At 40.6% G+C, this 20,885-nt stretch overlaps 1 protein-coding gene across 1 annotated transcript; it reads left to right on the top strand.

Annotated features, from left to right (window-relative positions):
* The first annotated feature begins 418 nt into the window (after positions 1 to 418).
* Positions 419 to 15,844, top strand: LOC124284900 (annexin-B12-like). The gene is made up of 12 exons (XM_046721029.1): positions 419 to 430; positions 988 to 1,170; positions 2,567 to 2,638; positions 2,802 to 3,033; positions 3,547 to 3,641; positions 4,783 to 4,896; positions 5,099 to 5,189; positions 5,344 to 5,444; positions 12,362 to 12,613; positions 13,299 to 13,374; positions 13,793 to 13,905; positions 14,282 to 15,844. Exons 1-12 carry the CDS (start codon positions 419 to 421, stop codon positions 14,405 to 14,407), a joined length of 1,467 nt encoding a protein of 488 aa, XP_046576985.1. The 3' UTR covers positions 14,408 to 15,844.
* Positions 15,845 to 20,885: the final 5,041 nt, after the last annotated feature.

The raw sequence follows: 20,885 nt of genomic DNA, 5'->3' as shown, positions 1-20,885 counted from the left end.
AAATTATATATATTCAGAGACTAAGCAATTATAGGTCTATCTGAAAACATGTGACATCCAAAGCTCTACGACAGCAAACTTCACACAGTGTTAGCACTCAGTCTGCGCTGTGAGGACTAAATCTATAAGGTGAAGGTTGCTAACAGAAAGGGCAAGGCCGAAAGTTGTTTACATCTCCATGGAGGCCCATGGCACCTGCTTGAGACCAGCCAAAATAGTGCACGTAACCGGTCGCCTTTCATCCAAATAGTATCTGCGGCGTGCGTGAGGTAATTAATGGTGTATGGTTACCGATAGACGTTCAGCGTTACATTTGTAAAGCACGAAAACTGCCACAAACACATATCGGGCTGAATACTGATAGGTATTTTACCGGTTTTAACTTTCTTCACCTCGGTGTCAGATCGAAATCGGAAGAATGGCGTTTACCGTAACATCTATTGTATAATTCGAACAGTACACATATGTAACATACATAACGTGACATCAAATTAAAATAGAAAAATAAATAAACTCAAAATACTTCTTGAAAATAAGAGAAATATAACATTTTGCTCGTCCACGCGTATTTGGATTATATGTTACAAACATCCAAACTTTGATGTAGGTATTTCTGGTCTATGATTCGTGTTCCTGCTGGTCATTCTGTCGTTTCAGGTCTCTTTCTTCCTGTCGGTCGTTTCGGTGTCCTGTCCATGGGACTGTGTGTGGTCCATTCTCATTCGTGGGGTCATGGTCCCTCAGGGTGGATGGTCATATGATTGTGGTCCATGGGATCAGATCTTCCATGTTGGAATGTGTATGGGGCTGTCAAGTCCTGTGGTTCCATCCATTCTGTGTCGTGTTCCTGCTCACTGTGCTGGGGCTCAGTTGTCTGTGTCGTGGCTTATCCTGTTCCTTCCTTGATTCTGTATGTGCCTCCGTCCCTCCATGTCATCCTCCTTCCGTGTGGTCTCTGTTTCCACATGTCTTGTTGTGTGCTCTCAGGCCCTGTCCAGATGTGCTGTGCTGTGCCATCTCCGTCCTTATGTTGGCTCTGTGTGTCTGGGTCGTCCTTACATTCTGCTTCATCTGGGTCGTGTCCATTCTGGGTCATTCATGCTGTTGATTCTGGGATTGTCCTGGTCCGGTTTCCTGGGTCTGTGGTCATTCCTGGGTGTGTGTCCATGTGTGATTCTGGTTATGGGGTTGTGTGTTCCATATTTTGTGGTTGGTCCAAGATATATTTATACAAAGTATTTCTCTCTGGTTCGTGTCTTCTGTTTCCATCTGGGCCACAATGGCTCCTACAGCCACCTTACATGGGCAGATACTGGCACACAGACCACAGATACAGACAGTGGATTCTGATGCCACCTGGATGCCATCCACTGGGTCATCCTGTGGCCACTGGGGTCATCCACTGTGCCACCTGGGGTGTCCTGGTGCCTGTGCCACACAGATGCCATCCTGTGCCACACAGGATTATCCACTGGATGCCTCCTGGGATCCTGGGTCACCCATTCCTCTATTTTTCTTTTTTCACAGCCATCCACTATTTTCACAACCTTCCTGGGTGCACATCCCTCTGTGCCACATTTTCCTGGTCCACTATTTTTCTTTTTACAGATGCGCCCATCCCTCTATTACCTGACACCTACCCAAATACCTGACCCTACCTGGATGCCCATCCCTCTATTACCTGACCCTACCCACCTACCTACCTGGATGATACCTGACCCTACCTGACCCTACCTGGATGCCCATCCCTCTATTACCTGACCCTACCCAAATACCTGACCCTACCTGGATGCCCATCCCTCTATTACCTGACACTACCCAAATACCTGACCCTACCTAGATGCCCATCCCTCTATTACCTTACACTACCCAAATACCTGACCCTACCTGGATGCCCATCCCTCTACCCAAATTACCTGATGCCCATACCTATTACACACTACCTGATACCTGACCCTACCTGGATGCCCATCCCTCTATTACCTGACCCTACCCAAATACCTGACCCTACCTGGATGCCCATCCCTCTATTACCTGACACTACCCAAATACCTGACCCTACCTGGATGCCCATCCCTCTATTACCTGACCCTACCCAAATACCTGACCCTACCTGGATGCCCATCCCTCTATTACCTGACACTACCCAAATACCTGACCCTACCTGGATGCCCATCCCTATTACCTGACCTTACCTGACACCCTCCTACCCAAATACCTGACCCTACCTGGATGCCCATCCCTCTATTACCTTACACTACCCAAATACCTGACCCTACCTGGATGCCCATCCCTCTATTACCTGACACCTACCCAAATACCTGACCCTACCTGGATGCCCATCCCTCTATTACCTGACACTACCCAGATACCTGACCCTACCTGGATGCCCATCCCTCTATTACCTGACACTACCCAGATACCTGACCCTACCTAGATGCCCATCCCTCTATTACCTTACACTACCCAGATACTGAACCCCTTGGTTACAGTGTATTTTATAATCGTATTGAAATTTTGTCACTCAGCTAGCACCTTTTTTCATCAAAAGTTATTTCATATTCAGCTGGAAGAAAAGCAGTCCAAGGGTCAGGAGATTAGCAAGGAGGAGGAAATAGAGGTGGAGAAGGCTAAAACAGTGAGTATACTGAGTCGGCGGCAGCCAGCTGATCCATCCTCTGTGTGTCAGTGTCAGGAGATTAGCAAGGAGAATGGAAAGGAGAGAGAGAGCTAGTTATATATATAAAAATAATTATTCACTTCTTTTAATGTTTTACTATGTGGCAATGATTCTGTTGCAGGGTGACTTAAAGGATCTAATGAAAGCCAGGTTTGTTGATGAGTTGATGCGTCGCGAGGCTGTCAGTGGCACGTTTGAGATGACCGAGGGGACTGTGAAGCCATTCATGGTATACCCTGCAGAGGACCCTGTTGTCCTGTTCTACAACTCTGACCGTGCCACCGACCTAACTGACAAGCCCTGGGACCCAGAGGCTGACTGTGAATACCTGCGGAAGGGAATGAGGGGAGCAGGTGGGTCATATCACACTCACGACCCCAGGGATGCGCTACAATATTCTTTGTGCCAAATTGTAGACAAAACCTAAGGAACTGTTCATATTTAATGGTTAGGATGCGCGCGTGTGTGTGTGATGATGATTTTTATGGAGTTGCATATACAATGTCAATCCAGACACACTCTCTCTCTCCCCCCTCCTAAAATTTTAGGTACAAAGTAAGTGACATCCCACATTTCATGTACAAAATCAATGACACCCCCCTAGTGCATGTGTACAAAATTGATGACCCCCCACCCCTTCCCAGAACAAAATGGATGACAACTCCCCCCAAAAAAATATTTATAAAAAATTGAAAAATATAAAAATATTGAAAAAGATATATTGAAAAAAAATGAATGAGAGTATGTGGCATCCTCTATCATCTAGTAAATAAGTGTCTGTACTGTGCTTTGGCTACATGGATACAGTTTGTACAGATTGTGATTGTGTACAGATTGTATGGTGAAATGTTTGCTGCTTGTGACAGGTACTGACGAGGATGCTATCACCCATGTTGTGGCCTCACGGTGTAATCAGCAGAGACAGAAACTCAAAACCATGTACAAGACCATGTACGGACGGGTCAGTGACTTTCATAGTGTCCAACAATAGAGGATTGACTGCAAATATTTCAGATTCAGATTCTTTCTATCGTGCAAGTTCTCATCGCAGAGGCAGTGTTTAACTTAGAATCTAGTTAATTCTGGAACTCCTGAAAGTAAGAACTCTCTTTGGATCCTTTTGGATTTTAAATAATCCCTTTAGCTAAATGTTTTCAAATAACATAGTTGTATTTCTGGAAAAAAAATGTCATTAACGACTTTTCATTGTGAGAGTTTGTTTTAAGTTTTCACTGTTCAACAATACTCTTGGAATAAGTTGTGAATGCAGCTTTGTTTGAAATTTTTCACTGTTTAACAGACTACCTGTAGCCTCATCCACAAAGTATTCGTTTATCATATACTTGTGAATATCATAGTGCTACGAACAGGTTATGGATTGGGGCCCCTGTAAGATAAGTTGCGAATACAAACCTGCCATCCTAGGAGACAGCTTCTGTTGAGTGAATACTCCCTAGGGGAGTTGATAATGATAATGTATGTTCATCTAATGAAGATATCATGCCACTCTATCAGTCCCTTCTGGATTCCGCAATTCTGCGGTTGCAGAATATATCGCGGAAATTAGCATTTAATGCAGAAAAACGTCTGGTCCGTGGGAAACACATGTTCATGGAGAATATCTGCAGAATTTGCCGTTTTTTCTGCTACGGAATTTACTTATTTTTGTTGAATCAAGATTACTATCAACCGAAATGAAAAGTAGGGGTAAATGTAAAAGTATGATTGGTTACACAAAACTGAACTGAGACATTTGTCATCACGATATTTTCAAAATATTTACGAATATAGATAATGTATTCATAAGGTAATATTTTCTTCAGCACCTTACAATAATATTATTTGAATTTTACACTGCAATTATGTTGACAAACTCGATCTTTTTGAAGATTGAAATTGCATTATTTTGTGGGGTTTTATTTCAATTTTTTAACTGTAGAATCTTTTTGCAGAATTTTTAAAAATGGGAGGCAGAATTAATTTAAATTGCCGCGTAATTTTTAAAAATTCGTCACAGAATCCAGGAGGGACAGTTCTATGGTTTTGAGTCTTTGATGTTATACATCGCTGATTTTTATGACTGTTGTTATTATTGTGTCCAGGATCTGGTCGAGGATATTCACAGTGAGCTGAGCGGGGACTACCGAGAGTCGGTGATGGCGTGTTTCGTGGACCCTGCCCACTATGACGCCTGGTGTGTGAAGGAGGCCATCTATGTAAGTGAGCTAGTTGTTCTAGTTGTGTATGAACATATCTCCTGAACATAGCAATAACTCTCTACAGCTCATTGTTCCATTCAAGTCAGGCTGAGTTTCATTCTCCAAACCCCTAACCTGGCAACATTACGTTTCTGGTGTCACCCGATATTGCAGGAATATGCTTAAAGTGGAATATATTAAACTCACTCACTCACTCCAGGGCCTAGGAACTGATGAGGCTACACTGATTGAGGTACTGATGACTCGCACGAACCGACAGATTGCTGAGATGAAGAAGGTTTATGGTGATGGTAAGCAATATGTATATACTCACACAAATCATCATTTGTAGACATTGAACTTTAAACTGAAACAACGTTTAAAATGTCTAAAGACAAAGATCTGCAGCTAAAATATATAACAATTGGTGGTGTTACTTCAACCCATAGTGCATGTATGTTTCAGTTGCAAGCCCAAATCGCAAAGTCAGCGATACTCTCATTGAAAAAGATATAGAGGATGACACGAGCGGAGACTTCAAACGCTTGCTGATTTCTGCATCCCAGGTTAGATTATAACTGGTATATGCTGGTATTCACTGACTCTCTGTGGAACATTCTGGCTGATGGTACATGATGATTAAGCATTAATCCCATTAATCCCTTGAGATAATCAAGCCTGTTTGACTGCAAATTCACAAAAGGCTCACACAGTGAATTTTTTTTTTTTTAAATGGACCTTTCTTAACATATGATATATTTGGGATAACACTTTCTTGTTTAAGTAGAAATTCTAGTACTTTTTGGGGTTGAGTCCCATCCGGGATTCAAACCCACACCCTCAGAGTCAGGCACCTAATTGCCAACAGACGAGTCAGCCGCTCAGCCACTGCGACTTCCACAAAAATGGTGATTAGGTGCCTGACTCTGAGGGTGTGGGTTCAAATCCTGGATGGGACTCCGCCCAAAATAGTACTAGAATTTGTACTTTATATAAAAAGGTGTAATCCCAAATATATCATATGTTACATTTGACCTCTTTCTAATATGGCATTGTGTAATCATCAGAGTTTTACACAGACTTTTAAAAATGGGAGTCCTGGGGACTCACAATAATTTATATTTTTTCTTATCCTGACTCATGCTTATTTGCTTGTCTTCTTCTTCTGGCGAACCTAGTGGAACACTTGTATCTCCCAATTGAAGTTCCCTTCAATAAAGAATCACTCATTAGTACTCACCACGAGTTACCTCCCTTCTGTAAGCGCGGGAACGAGGGCGCCACCCAAGCCCATGTGCCTCACTCTCTCCTTCTTCGCCCAGTGAGCTGGACGTGAGAGCGCCTGTGTCTCCCAACACACTATATCCTTTAATTATATTTAGTTAGTTCCTCTTATACGTTAGTATAGAGGTAGTACTAGTATAATTATTCAATTTGCATTGATTATTAATTGTGTTTCTGCTGTTTTATTCCGCGGTTCGTCGTGTTTGTTCAGTAGGCTACATTAATGAAAATTTGCACAGAATGTAAACTACGTTATTCTGATACCGATCCACATTTAAAATGCCCTAGTTGCATTACTCCATGTTCCTTTGATTCTCGTTGTAAATTTTGTATCAATTTACCTATCTCTGCCTTTGACAAATATTTATGTTCCGTTTATAGGCGGAAGGCAGATAAATCCGTAAACAAATTCAAACATGGCTAATAGATCGCAAATTAATGTTTCATGTCAACTGTTGACTGAGGACACGCCACCAGCTGGTGGCATGCCTGAGTTTCCCTCGGCGGATAAGCGTGGGACGCAGTCCGCTATGTCCAAGAAGCGACCTGCATCTCAAGAGCTGCCGTCTTCTCAGTCCAAGTCGAGGAAACCATCCATATCATCTCGTACACTGCGTACACCAAGATCTACACCTTCATCTAAAGGGAAGTCAACAAAATCTAATAATTTTGCCTCTGATATCTTACCAGTTACAGAATTAGCATTATATGATGATGATTTGCCAATTATCATTCCAGAAGTTCGTCACAAGAAACGGCCCGTTTCTGCGACTGTCACCTCAGCGCAGATGAACACACAACCCGGAGATGCCGACTCTATCTCCAGAAATTTTATCTGAGGGTCCGTCACCTCTGCAGAGAGACATCCCTCATCAGCATGAACCGCTTCAGGCGACTTGATCAACCACATAATGAGGGTGATGGAAGACTGCTACGGCTTACAGAGGCCTCAGAGCCCACGGGCCTCAGAGCCCACCCATATTAAGTCATACAGGGCCTCAGAGCCCGCCTTGGCTTCAGCGTGGGGCCTCTGAGCCCATAGGCAGCGCCTCAGCGAAGGGCAACCCTGCCGGAGTGAGCTCTTTGCATAAGGTATCCCAGGCCGCCTCCGTGAAGGAGCCAGAGCCTCACCTTTTGCAAGAGGCTTGCGAGGAGAAGGAAGGCGCTTCGCCGCACGCACCTTGTCATGCACGAAGGGCGTCCGCGAAACAAGCGCTCATATGTCGGATCGGACACTGACTCCAGACATTAGCGTGGGGCCGAAGAAGGCTAAGTGGTTCTACATCGCCTAGAAGGCGATCAGCGTAGCCCTCAACGTTCGAGAAGTCCAGAGCGTCTCGCGAAGCCATCACCGTTCCACCCGAAGCCCACAATCTCCCAGCGAAGGATGTCTTCTCCAAGGTCTACATACACTAGCCACTTTCGTCAGTCCGTTCTCCTCAGTCCTCACATAGATCTTCTTACAGATCGAGGACTCCGACATCTGACCATCGTCAGAGGAGGACGATGGTATCATTTTCTCAGAGGCTGAGATAAGGTATTGGATGGTAAGCGAATTACAACTGGCCTCTCCCTCTAAGAACGAGGATACAGCCCAAACTTACCTGATGTTAGATGATGATGTAGATCATATCACCGTGCCTCCTATGGATCCTATCGCAGCCGTTCCTGCTAAACTGGATACAGCCTACTCCAAATCTGCTAAAACTCAACTTACCCATTTACCATTCTTCAATGCCAAGAGTTTTTATGGACATAATATGGAGCCCTTTTTCAAGACTCAGGAGATTGATGAAAACTTTAAACTTATCAGTGATTCCAAGTCCAGAAGTTATAGGGTAGACGATCGCAAGATGGCCCAGTTAGATACCATTTCCAGAAGGATGTTCTTTGGACTCAACAGATCTAGGACTGTTAACGAAACTCTCATCACCAAGTTCAAGAACTCCACGGATGAGGAAGACAGGATGATCTATTCAGCTCTACTTATGCAGAAAAAGATCAACAATTCCTTACAGACCATCTTTCAGCACTTACTGAAACTACTACCATGACACGTCGGCAAGGATTACTAGCCTCCTGCTCTTGGAATAAACAATTCACAGAGCCCCTATACACAGCTCCATGGTCTTCACCCTTACTGTTTGGTGGCAACATTAACAAGGTCTCCAAGGAAGTATCAAAGATTCTAGAGAAGTACTCATGATTAAATCTATGGATACATTAGCATGCGCGTCTTTAAACAATCAGCACAGAGGTACTTCGGCAAGTCCAAGTTTTCAGGGCTACAGAGAGCACGGGATAAGAAATTAGCGACCGTTAATAATCCCAAGGATTCTTTTAGGTCGCCATTACAACAAGTTCAGAGGAGGATCAGCTAGAGGCAGATCATCCAGAGGTGCCGATGGATTTAAGCGATGAAAGTCAGGTTCGGAGCGACTGGAGTCTTCCACCCCCAGTCGTCCCAGTACAACCTTCTCAAGTGGGTGGACGTCTACAACTACACTGGGAAAACTGGGGAATACTTCAAGATCGGTATGTATCCAACATCCTTCAGTGCGGATATCGTCTACAACTCAAGGCCAAGCCACCGTTAACAGTCAACCCACCAGGGTTCAACGTTCATCTGGCACAACTTCCGATGTTAAGAGAAACAGTTCAGTCTCTACTAAACAAACAGGCCTTAGAAGTTCTCGATCAGCAAAACATCATACCAGGTTTCTACTCCCCAGTTTTCCTAGTGCGAAAAATTCCAAAGAGAAGTATCGTCTCATTTACAACATGAGCACATTCAACAGAGAATTTCTATGCAAACCACCAGCGTTTAGCATGATACATTTACCTCAACTCCGTCATCTAATTAGTCCACTAGATTACATGGTAAGTATAGATCTGCAGGGCGCATACCTACACATTCGATTCATCCCAGTTCAAGGAAATATCTGAGATTTATGCTAGAGCGGCATACACTACCAATGGAAAGTACTTCCCTTCAGAATCACTTCGGCCCCATGGATATTCACAAGAGTAACCAAGCCTATTGTCTCATACCTACATCATCAAGGCCTGCGGAATGCATTTTACCTAGACGACGGTATACAGGTGGATCCAGATCCACAGCGTCTCAGACTACAGCTGAACTTTACAATCAAGCTACTAACGCAGTTAGGCTGGTTAGTAAATCTACTCAAGTCGGACCTAGAGCCCACGCAGGATCTGCAGTTTCTAGGTATACGATTCCTTACAGCGCAGAATCATATGGTAGTCCCGGAGGACAGATGGATCAAGATACAACAACTGATCCCCCAAGCCCTACTCTCTCCGTTACCACTACGTCAGTGGCAGAGGCTACTGGGACTACTCACATCAGCTCAAGACTTGACACTCAGAGGCAGGCTTCAATTACGTCCATTACAAGTCCTCATCAATGCCCATCTCGAGGACCCTCTACCGTTCAGTCTACCAGATTACATCAAACCACATCTACTCTGGTGGACCAAGAGATTGAATGTTTAGCGCGGCGTCTCCTTAGTAGAGCGAGGAATCGAAAACACATCTCTCACGTGGATCGCGTCACTAAAGGTTGGGGAGCCCACCTTACCAGCAGGACAGCGTCAGGCCTATGGAGCATTCAAGAGAGCTTATGTCACATAAATCTGCTAGAGATGCAAGCAGTCATAAACGCCATAGGTCACTGGAGCAACCTATTACAGAAGGCTCAGTTAATGATTCACACAGACAACTCAACAGTGGCGTTTTATGTGAACAAACAAGGGTCAACAAGATCACTGAATCTTCTCACTCGATGTTTCAAACTGTTCGATTTAGTCGACAGTCTAAACATAATGATCAAAGCCTGCCACATTCCAGGAGCAAAGAATGTGTTAGCAGACGCCTCTCTCGGCCGCACCAACCGTCGCCCGACAGAATGGATGCTCCACACAGAGATATTCAATCAGATAATCATGGAAATAGGATCTCCTCTGATAGACCTATTTTGCCACCCGATTCAACAATCAACTGACAACCTTCGTATCGCCAGTGCCAGATCCGTTAGCTTAGGCAACGGACGCACTAAGCATATCATGGGAGGGACTAAATGCGTACGCTTTCCCGCCTCCTGCGTTAATCCCACAAGTCTTGCTAAAAATCAGTCAAACGAAGAGCCTAAATCTGATTTTGGTCTCGCCTTACTGGCCAGCGAGAACGTGGTTTCCAGACCTCATGCTAGGAATCGGAAAACCAGTACTTCAGCTCCCACTACGCTCCAATCTACTGATACATCCGCACACCAAACAAGTGCACAAAACACCAGAAGCATTCCGACTTCACGTGTGGATTGTATCAAGGCATGTTTGAATAAGAGAGGTTATTCCACCAGAGCGGCAAAGGCGGTCACGCTTGCACTACGTAACTCTACTCGTAACTTATACGATGACAAATGGCTCAGATTTGTCAATTATGCTGCTAAGAAAGGATTTTCAGCCAGATTTGCTACACATCCTCAAGTGGCAGATTTCTTATGTTTCCTACGTCAAACTAAGAATCTAAAAGGATCTACACTGTCCACTTATCTTGCAGCCATAAGTTCAGTCATAACAATGAGAACGGGCGTCAAATTGACCAAAACACCGGAGTTACTCGCCTTGTTACGTGCCTTTCGATTGGAAGACCAGAAACGGAAGTTTCAAGCGCCAGCCTGGGATCTAAATGTGGTACTTCAACACCTCACAAGTGAGGCTTACGAGCCATTGTTATCTGCGTCATATGAATCATTGACCCACAAAACCTTATTCCTGCTAAAATATTATCTTAAGCTCAGTACTATGATTTATATCATAATATATATATACCTACAACTCTTACGAGTTTCTACTATTATATATATGTTCAGCTTAAGTTCTTCCTTAAGCTCAGTCATATGTTCATTTCATAACATGTATAAGTTAACAAACTATCAGTAGTTGGTTACTATTATACAGCTTAAGTTATCTTTATACCTTAAGCACAATTCTGTTATAGCTTATATATATACATATTGTAAGCTTACTACTTTGGTTCTTATAAAAGTATTCATTATAAACTATCAACAGTTTATACTATCACATTAATGGCCTTAGCTTAATTAATGTTCTATATACTTTTATTATATGCAGTAAATTGTAATAACCTTCTTTAAAGGCAGCTGTTATATTAACAGCAGGAATTCAGTTCAGTGCCTTCATGAAGTTCCCATACGGTTATTACAATCATATCACTTCAAATCACTAATTAGTAAAATCCAAAGTATATATAATCCCACCTCCTAATCCGTGAGGATTCTACAAGCAAATAAGCATGAGTCAGGATAAGAAAAAATATGAATTTTTTAGAGTAAAATTAATATTTTTATACTTATCCTGACTCATGAGGTAAGCCCTCCCGTCCTCCCCACTTAACACTTTGGATTTCTCGGGAAAAAGAAAGTGTTGGTCTCAAAGCAAAAGGAGAGAGAGGAGGCACATGGGCTTGGGTGGTGCCCTCGTTCACGCGCTTACAGAAGGGAGGTAACTCGTGGTGAGTACTAATGAGTGATTCTTTATTGAAGGGAACTTCAATTGGGAGATACAAGTGTTCCACTAGGTTCGCCAGAAGAAGAAGACAAGCAAATAAGCATGAGTCAGGATAAGTATAAAAATATTAATTTTACTCTAAAAATTTCATTTTTGGGAGTCATTTTCAATATTTGGGAGTCATGGAAATTTTAATACTTCTTTGTGTTAATCACTCTCAGTATGTAACTGTGTATGTCACACCACTAAATGAAACTACAGCATTGTTCAATTCAAACAGCCAGGATTACTGTCTCCTCTGAGTTCTCTGGAACAATCTGACATCTCTGTAAAAGTCAAACTATCATCGAACAATATCATGTATTGCTTATCAAATCGATTTTATTGAACTGAATTGTGAGGGCCACCCACAAAACTTGCGTCAAGCTTGACTCATATGATAATATTTTGAGAGTCGTTTACAAAATTGTTGCGTCAAATACGCAGGAATCACGCGTCATGTAAAACCCTGAATCATGGACCTTTGTTGTAGACAAGTTAGTTATTTCTGTGTTATGATGTTATTGTTCTTCTGTGAGGGAGACCTTGTAGTACTGGTCGATTGTGTTGTATGCTGTGGAGGTCTGACAAGAGAACCATATTTTCAGGGCAACCGCTATGAGATCAGTCGGGACAGTCTGGAGGCAGCTGTGGAGGAGATCGTTGCTGACGGCCATGAGACTGGGATGTTCCAGGTCAACTATGAGAAGCTGTGTGACATGGACAAGGCAAGGAGAGATGCCCAGCTGTTGTTCAAGGCTGGAGAAGATCGGTGGGGCACAGACGAGGAGACCTTCAACAGGATCTTCTCCACCAGAGATTACTACACCATGAGAACCATCTACAACGAGTATGTCAAGGTGAATGTATGGACAATGAGTAGGACAAAGTGAATGTATGGACAATGAGTAGGACAAAGTGAATGTTTGCAGTGATGTATGTTAGGTGCAATGAGTGAACAAAGTGGGTATGTTTGCAGTGAACAAGTCAATGTCAGTGTATGTACAATGAGTAGGTCAAGGTGAATGTATGGACAATGAGTAGGACAAAGAGGGTATGTTTGCAGTGAACAAGTCAATGTCAGTGTATGTACAATGAGTAGGTCAAGGTGACTATGTTCAATGAATAGATCAAGGTCGTGTGTATGCATAACAAGTAGATCAAAGTGAAGGTCAAGGTTATTGTATGTATTATGACATCAAGGTCAGCGCAACTAAGGTCAATGCGTATACAGAAGGTGAGTGTACCTCTAAGTGTGTAAGGTAATGCTAAGAAAACAAGAATGTAAAGGTCCTTTTATGTCAAAGAAGGTGAACGTGATTTTGTTGCAATCTTCTCAAAATTTGGTCAGTTGTCACAAAAGCCACACATTATTAACATGTTTTTTTTAATCTTTTCAATAACTCTCTCTCACCTCACTTTGTAAGTGAACACAGAAACAACAGCTAGGTCCCTCCCTGATATGCAAGAAGCAAGAATGACTTGAGACATAGCGACAGTTGTGATCAATTTACTCAAATCATACACTTACACATTCTCTTGCAGATCACTCAAAGAGACATTTTGAACTCGGTTGATCGTGAGACATCTGGAAATTTCAGGAAAGGGCTGTATGCTATTGGTAGGTTGTCAACCATCGACATGGTAAAGATTTACACAACAGTGTACACTCAAAGAATATGATAATGTAGAAAAATTAGTGGTTTTCTCTGCGTTGTATTTCATGTGGGAGGAATGCTGGAAGGGATTCAGGTAGAGATGTTTACTACCTTGGTGAAACACAGCATGGGTATGCTGGTGTCAGTTTGAGGATTATAGTCAAAGATCAGCTGATCCAGTCACAACTAAGGGACACAACTCTTTAAAATGAATTACACCAATACTCATAAAAAGGTTTATATATGTGGTGTGTTTTCCTGACCCATATCATGAAGATGGATAATTTGAGCAAATAAACAAACCACTTTAAGATTTCTGTTTTTGATACATTCATGGTTCATAAACTGAATAACAGACATGAAATTCCTGGTGTCTCTCAGCAATGAACATCCGCTGTCGACCAATGTACTTTGCTGAGAAGTTGAGAGATGCCATGAAAGGACTTGGTACAGCAGATAAAACCCTTATCAGGATCATCGTATCCAGGTCTGAGGTACGCACGTGTTGTTGTTTCCGTCTGAACGTGAAGTCATGGAATATTGACAGTTAACATATATGGTTTGAACCCGAGACTAGATCATTTTTGCCCTTGGTAAGAGACTTCTTTAGTCAGTATAGAAGGTTGGACCAAAATTAGAGAAGAAATTTTCCCTGAAAAGGCATTTAATATATTTCCATATTATTTAATAGAATTGATTGAAGCACTTGTAATATTTTCATCATTTCATTATTTCAGCCATAAGACGTCTGATGTTTCCCTATAAAAATGATGGAAAGAATGAACATAATAGAAAAAGGAGCAATATAACATTTTGAAGAATCTGACATTTTAAACAATATTTTGCAATTGATTCCCGGTGCTGTTTCAGATTGATATGGTTCAGATAAAGGACTGTTTCCTGCAGCTGACCAAGCAGACCCTGTGGAGATGGCTCAAGGACGACTGTAGTGGAGACTACAAGAAGCTGCTCCAGGCAGTGGTTGGTTGTAACTAGGTCAAGGTCATGGCAATTCAAGGCTGTCATGTTCAAGGTCAAGGTTATCACATCTACAAGCAGACATGGTCAAGATCACCCAATCTGTGTCCATACAGGGTCAAGGTTTACATTATATCTCAGAACATAGAAACAATGGTATATGGAGGCCATTGAATTGGAGCAGTGTCTACTGAGACAAGAGTATACATGAGTTTATTTGGTGATGCAATATTCTTTTTAAGCGGGCCAAATAGGAAATAGATATGCATGCATTAACTTGTCTTTTATCACATACTCTATGTTATTCTACAAACTAAAAATTGGTATCTTCACAAATGGCCATCTCTACTCAGGGTTCAATGCACTGTTGCCACTCATATGAGTAATTGTTTGTTCAGACAAACATTCTTGGAGAATTTTTCCAATCTATTTATCTGTTATTCGTATTACATGTGTTAAATTGCGGGTTTTTTAAATTTTACGGTGTTTTGTTGATTGACTGAAATAGTTACAATTTCCATTTAGGTGTTGTTAAAATATGCAATAGCTGTTTGTTGAAAATATGTTTTTCTATACATTTTGTTTCCAAACGGCAGCAAATTGATGAAAATGAATGATGATATGACCGACGCCATGTTAGTCATCATCAGATTTGAATCTTGTACCTCAGATTAAAGTATCTTCATGTCATCATCACTAAACACTTGAATAATTCGTGACTCCCATACACTGAACTTGCAGTTGGAGGGGAACCATTAATTCATGTTATTTCAGAAACCTGAATGGGTTACGATCTTGATTGTGATGTTGTCTCATGACCGAATTACCACTGAAATAGCCAGTGAAGTAGAAAATTATGACATCTCTCTAAAAAATTAGCTAAATGTACCAAAAGAGCAGTGTTGAAGTGAACATGTCTAACGTTATGTACAATATACCGATACTCTCTGCAATGGCTGTGTATGAGATATTGTGTTTAGATAGCTTTTTACTGTGATGTACCTGGTACCTTCTAAATATACATAAAAAACCTCTCATTAGTTGCTTGAAATCTTTTTCTGAGGTATAATCTTGGATGTTAAATCTTATCATTTTTAATACTTATTCTGCCATACTAACCAAGTGATTCATCTGGTAAATAAATGATATGTCTATGGCTGCCAACAAGGCATAGACTTTGTTTTCTGATCACATCTTTTTGTGTATTGCAAATGTTCAAATAAAGATTTCTGCTGTTTGTCTGAAAGCTTTTTATGAAATTAGAGGTTAAACATCACCACTCAACAGTAAGATCTTGGAGGTTAAATCTCACCTGTCTAAATACTTATTCAACCATACTCACTCAGTGATTCATCTTTGTATCAGGTAAGTGAATCATATGTCTATGGCCGTCAACAAAGCATTGACTTTTTTGACCACATCTTCTTGTGTATTGTAATAAAGATTTCTACTGTCTGTCTTAATACTTTTTATTCCTGACAGGCATAAAATAGCATTCAGCTGTCATATTGCTTTACCTTCAAGAAACAACCAACACAACAATTTGCAGTAAAAATGCCATAGTTTATTGATCATGCTGTCAGAAGCTGTTACCATGACAATAAGTGTAGTTTCAGATTGACTGTGACCTATACACAACAATGGCAGATGGGGAAGCTGAAGGTCAGCGATGACCAAATGTCTTCAGTGTTCAATATTACACAAACTACCATACCAATTACTCAAATTTGACCATTTAAAAAAATGAAATAATGGGCCTTCTCATACTTTTAATGATAAATATAACAGAATGAATCAAAAGCAATATCTTTCTGATGAATTAACAGAAGCAAATAAGCTCTTGAATACTACTACATCTCTGAAATCAGGGGAGGTGGGATGGGGGTAGGGGGTCTTCGTGGATTACTCCTATGGTATTTGAATCAAGGGATCATTCCCCCCCCCCAATCTATCTCTTGCTTTCAACATAATGGCTAAAACAAACACCCATTGGATTTCATTTTTCATTTCAACTTTAATTTTGAACACTGCTAATGGTGGCTAGATTGACCATGATGATTACTAGTAGGTTAAACTACATATTTGTTACACAGGCAAGACTGGAATCAGTGCAGATATGAATGACAGGACATCATTATACACTTGGCCTGAACTGCCTGTTCACAGAGTCAAACAGATACCCCACGTAATAAAAAAACACACCCAAAATATATATATATCTGATTTGACTTAGACACAGTATGTTCAATTGTCAGGAAAGATTTAGTATAAATAACTCTGAAAGATGAAAAAACAAAAATGTAAACAAATGGGCGAATGAAACATTTTCATAATATGCTTTCATATAACAGCGGACATATTTGTCATGGTGATGTCATATTTTTCTGTCATTGTGACCTCACAAATCAAGTGATCTGCTTATTCTTAACTCTGGCAAATTGGCAGCCTGAGCAAGTTTGACTCGCTGTTCAAACACTTTGGTTATCAGCAAATTTCAAAAACAATTTGTATATCGGTAGTCTGTAACATCTGGTCACTTCACATACACAGAGATAATATACTACTCACACTTTGCTAAGGATCACAAAAATTCACAACTTTACTTAAAAGTAGATTCATAATTTGAAATTGTATCCATCTAAAACTGGATAAATAATAATATGGTAACCCCTCTTTAGGCAAACAGTCACTTTAATCTAACCTTATGCCCTTGATACATGAATAACCATAAAAATAGTTTTCATGGCACCAACCAACCATTTTGCAAATCATGGAACGAGTCATTGACACGTACACAACACCTGTAAATAGCAGGTATGGAATCCACAAGATGAAATGACATACTTAAACCTAGGACCCATTCTTACAATAAGCTTACATATTTAAATCCAATTTGACCCCACATCATAGTTTTCTGTTGAATCCATGATTTGATCCTTAGCAAAGTGTGAATAGTATATGTCCATCTCTGGCACTCGTTACAATGTGTAATCCTATAACAGTATAAGGGCACAGGGTGTGTGGAAAATCAATGTCCTCATTGCCAGGCTCATTATGTGAGATCCTTAACAAACAAGCAAATCCGATTCAGTTGCCTGAGGCCAACCTTAAACTCTGGAAGACCTGGAGTCAAGTCTGATAAATTATTAAACCAAGTATTACATTTACTTTTGAAAAGTGTAATCCTGTCGAGTAAGACTAATATAATATTGTTGACTTCCTCGTTCTGATGTTGATCTGGCTTTAGGGTATGCGTTCTGATTGGTTGAACAGAGTACCATTTTACCAATTGAGCAACACTGTCAATAGTCATGGCAGGTTGGACTGTCTGATGTAAACCCACAGAGGTTTGAAAACAGATTCATCAGTGTCAAAACTGGTAATGTCAGATAAAGGTGAGAATTTGTGGATGTCAACTTCTTTATTACGAGGAACATAATCAGGCGATGATGGAGTAAGAATATCATTGTGTCCCTTATAAAAAAGAAGTTGGCATCCATTAATTCCCATCTATTATCTGTACCACTTCTAAATGCTGTTCAAAGACTAGTGGTCAGTAGAATACTCATGGGCGAATCCAGGAATTTTGAGGTTGGGAAGGGGTGGTTCAGGGGTTTGAACCCCCTATTGGCTCCGCCAACGCAAAAACAATTCATCAATATGGTCTTAAGTCATTTTCAAAAGAAGGGGTGGGGGTCCGAACCCCCCTCTGGATCCGCCAATGAGAATACTGATTTTTGTGATAAGAATCCCAGTTCTGGTAAATATTCTGGAAAAGTAGACTGTTCCTGGACAAGTCAATTTTACTGTTAATCGGCTAAGGGCCGAGGTCAATAAGTTGATATTTCCACACCCTCCACAAGGCCATGAAGCAGAGTGGTATATGGTACATGTTTTAATCAACTGCTATCACAGAGTCCTCATGCACATTTATACAACTATTTACAACATCTCTATTTCATCAAACACTATCTACAATTCATTTCAGTAGAAACCTCCAAAATGTACAGTCAACACTTGAGAAATTCAACAATTATAGACAATTTATCATGGTGCAGTTCCATCAGTCCAACTGATAGCAGAGATTAGATACTCAGGAATAACAAGTCAGCAAAAGCACATCATCACATAATCCTGTTATTAAACATCAAATTCAAACAATGCCAGACTATTTTCAAATTAGTTTAGGCAAAAAACAATTGAGGATGGTGGGTGAAAAAGAATTTATATAAAATCATCAAATCTCACCAGTAGAAAAGAAAACAAGATTGAGGAAGATGTTCTCTAGATAAGAATAGTATTTTGAATAGTTTATGTATATTGTTAGCTACAGAAAATGTGTCAATTTTGAAAGATTTAACTCATTTTTGGTTGGTGGAATAATGACACTGTTTTTCGTTATTATCTTTATTCCACATTTAAATTATTGTTTCACAAGCCAAATTTGAAAAAAAGTCTGGCCTTGGAACTAAATACACTAACATAAACAGGTCTGTAGGTTTTACCTATGATATATTATCATCACACTTTGGGGGTTCTATTGAGTAGAAAATTGAGTGTTTACTGACCTTTGTAACAAATCACTCTACATCATTGTGGGAGTAAAATAGCACTCTGACTTGTAATTGAGAAATACACTACCTTTCATTTCATTCTCTTTTAAGACATCAACTTGTCATGTGTTTCAAAATTAGTTTTATTTATATTTTGACCTATAGTTCTTAATCTGTAATTGACGAGATGTAAACAAGGCTTAACAATTTGATGAATAAGCCAACATTTCAACCCAAAAGAGCCTCATACAAGAGGTGCACTGCCTTATACTTCTGTAGACCAATCTAATACTGGTTGAAAGGAGAGATATTAGCTGAACACAGGTATGAAAATTAAAAAATAATAAATAAAAATGAGAAAATAAAATGAAAAAGGTTATGTTTATAGAAACGTTCTGATGGCTGGGAGTATCTCATGCTTTGATGTGATCCCTGCTGTTGGCCTACAGATGGATACACTTAACATGATTATACCATGGGGTGATCCCTGCTGTGGATGGCCCATACATGATGGATACTGCTGTTGGCTGGGATATACTGGGGATAACATGATTATACCATGGGGGGTGATATGGTACATGGAGAGTGGGTGTGATCCCTGCTGTTGGCCTACAGATGGATAGATGGATACACTGGGGATAACATGATTATGATCCATGGCCTACAGATGGATACACTGGGGATGGATTATACCATGGGGGTGACACACAGGTGGAGGTGGATGGATGGGGATGGTACATGGAGATATACACACAAGGTGGGTGTGATCCCTGCTGTTGGCCTACAGATGGATACACTGGGGATAACATGATTATACCATGGGGGTGATATACACACAAGGTGGAGTGGTGGTACATGGAGAGTGGGTGTGATCCCTGCTGTTGGCCTACAGATGGATACACTCCAGATAACATAGGGGTGATATGCACACAAGGTGGAGTGGTGTGCAGGGTCCACTTAAACTATACATACATTTCATGATAATATTTGGTGATGAAAAGACAATGGGTGGAGTGGTAAGTAAACCATGGTATACAGTAGAAAGCTATATCAGTCATATTGACATCTTGTGGGTTCTTCATTTCATGCTGTAAACAGCTAAGCCAGACTATAAGCAGTGATATTGACAGGGGACTGGTATCTTCCAATACTTGCCTGCTAGTGAATTGCAAACAGTTTCCATTATGCTAAAGGTATTGTAAAGGAAAAGAAGAACGTATCCTACAGAACATGCTGAAGTGCTTCTCTCATAATATTCTGTTTAGGACATAAGTACCACTTGGGACAGAGAATTTTTAATACTTCTTGCCCCTTCATTTTGAAAATATACTTTACTGTTACACTGAAGTACAGAAATAGGAAAAATACAATAAAATAATATAATCTTATCAGCTTTACAACTTGTAAAGAAAACATTTGCAAATATTTCAGATAAAAAATTCTAAGGTAATTTTCAAACAATAGAAAATCTGAAAAAACTAATAACTAATATTCCACAGTACACCATTGCCATATTTCAAAAGAGTCAGTTCTTCCAAAATACTAATTATGGTAGCCATTTATAAGTAAACTGATAACTCTGCAATCACCTTGAGATAATCTGGGGCACACATGCATATGATGCTGGATACAAGTACATGCTGGTTGATATAATTTGGCACCTGGAACATCTTTTTCTGTGTAACATGTATTCTATAAGCATTTAGGCAAGACAATGCCATTAATTCAACCTAAGATACACATATGCATTTGTCTATATACGCAGGGTATGAAAGCACATACAACAGAAATTGTAATACTCCTGTATGGCTTTTTCCATAATACAGGTGAAACTCCATGAAGTATAAATACAGCACTAAGATAGTAACCATGGTAACAATAAGATAGTAACCATGCTAACAGTACACAGCATAGGGGAGTGCATCACGATGATATCATCTCAG

The sequence above is a fragment of the Haliotis rubra genome, unplaced genomic scaffold (assembly GCF_003918875.1).
Source record: "Haliotis rubra isolate DU_JTF1 unplaced genomic scaffold, ASM391887v1 Scf347, whole genome shotgun sequence".
Classification (NCBI taxonomy): domain Eukaryota; kingdom Metazoa; phylum Mollusca; class Gastropoda; order Lepetellida; family Haliotidae; genus Haliotis; species Haliotis rubra.
Note: the sequence above shows the minus strand (reverse complement) of the source record. Positions and strands in the feature narration are given on the sequence as shown.

Coding starts and splice junctions, on each gene's coding strand:
- LOC124284900 (XM_046721029.1), top strand. Junction 1,171..2,566: donor TCCTGGGTGTGTGTCCATGT/GTGATTCTGGTT, acceptor TTTCATATTCAG/CTGGAAGAAAAGCAGTCCAA. Junction 13,375..13,792: donor GAAAGGGCTGTATGCTATTG/GTAGGTTGTCAA, acceptor GGTGTCTCTCAG/CAATGAACATCCGCTGTCGA.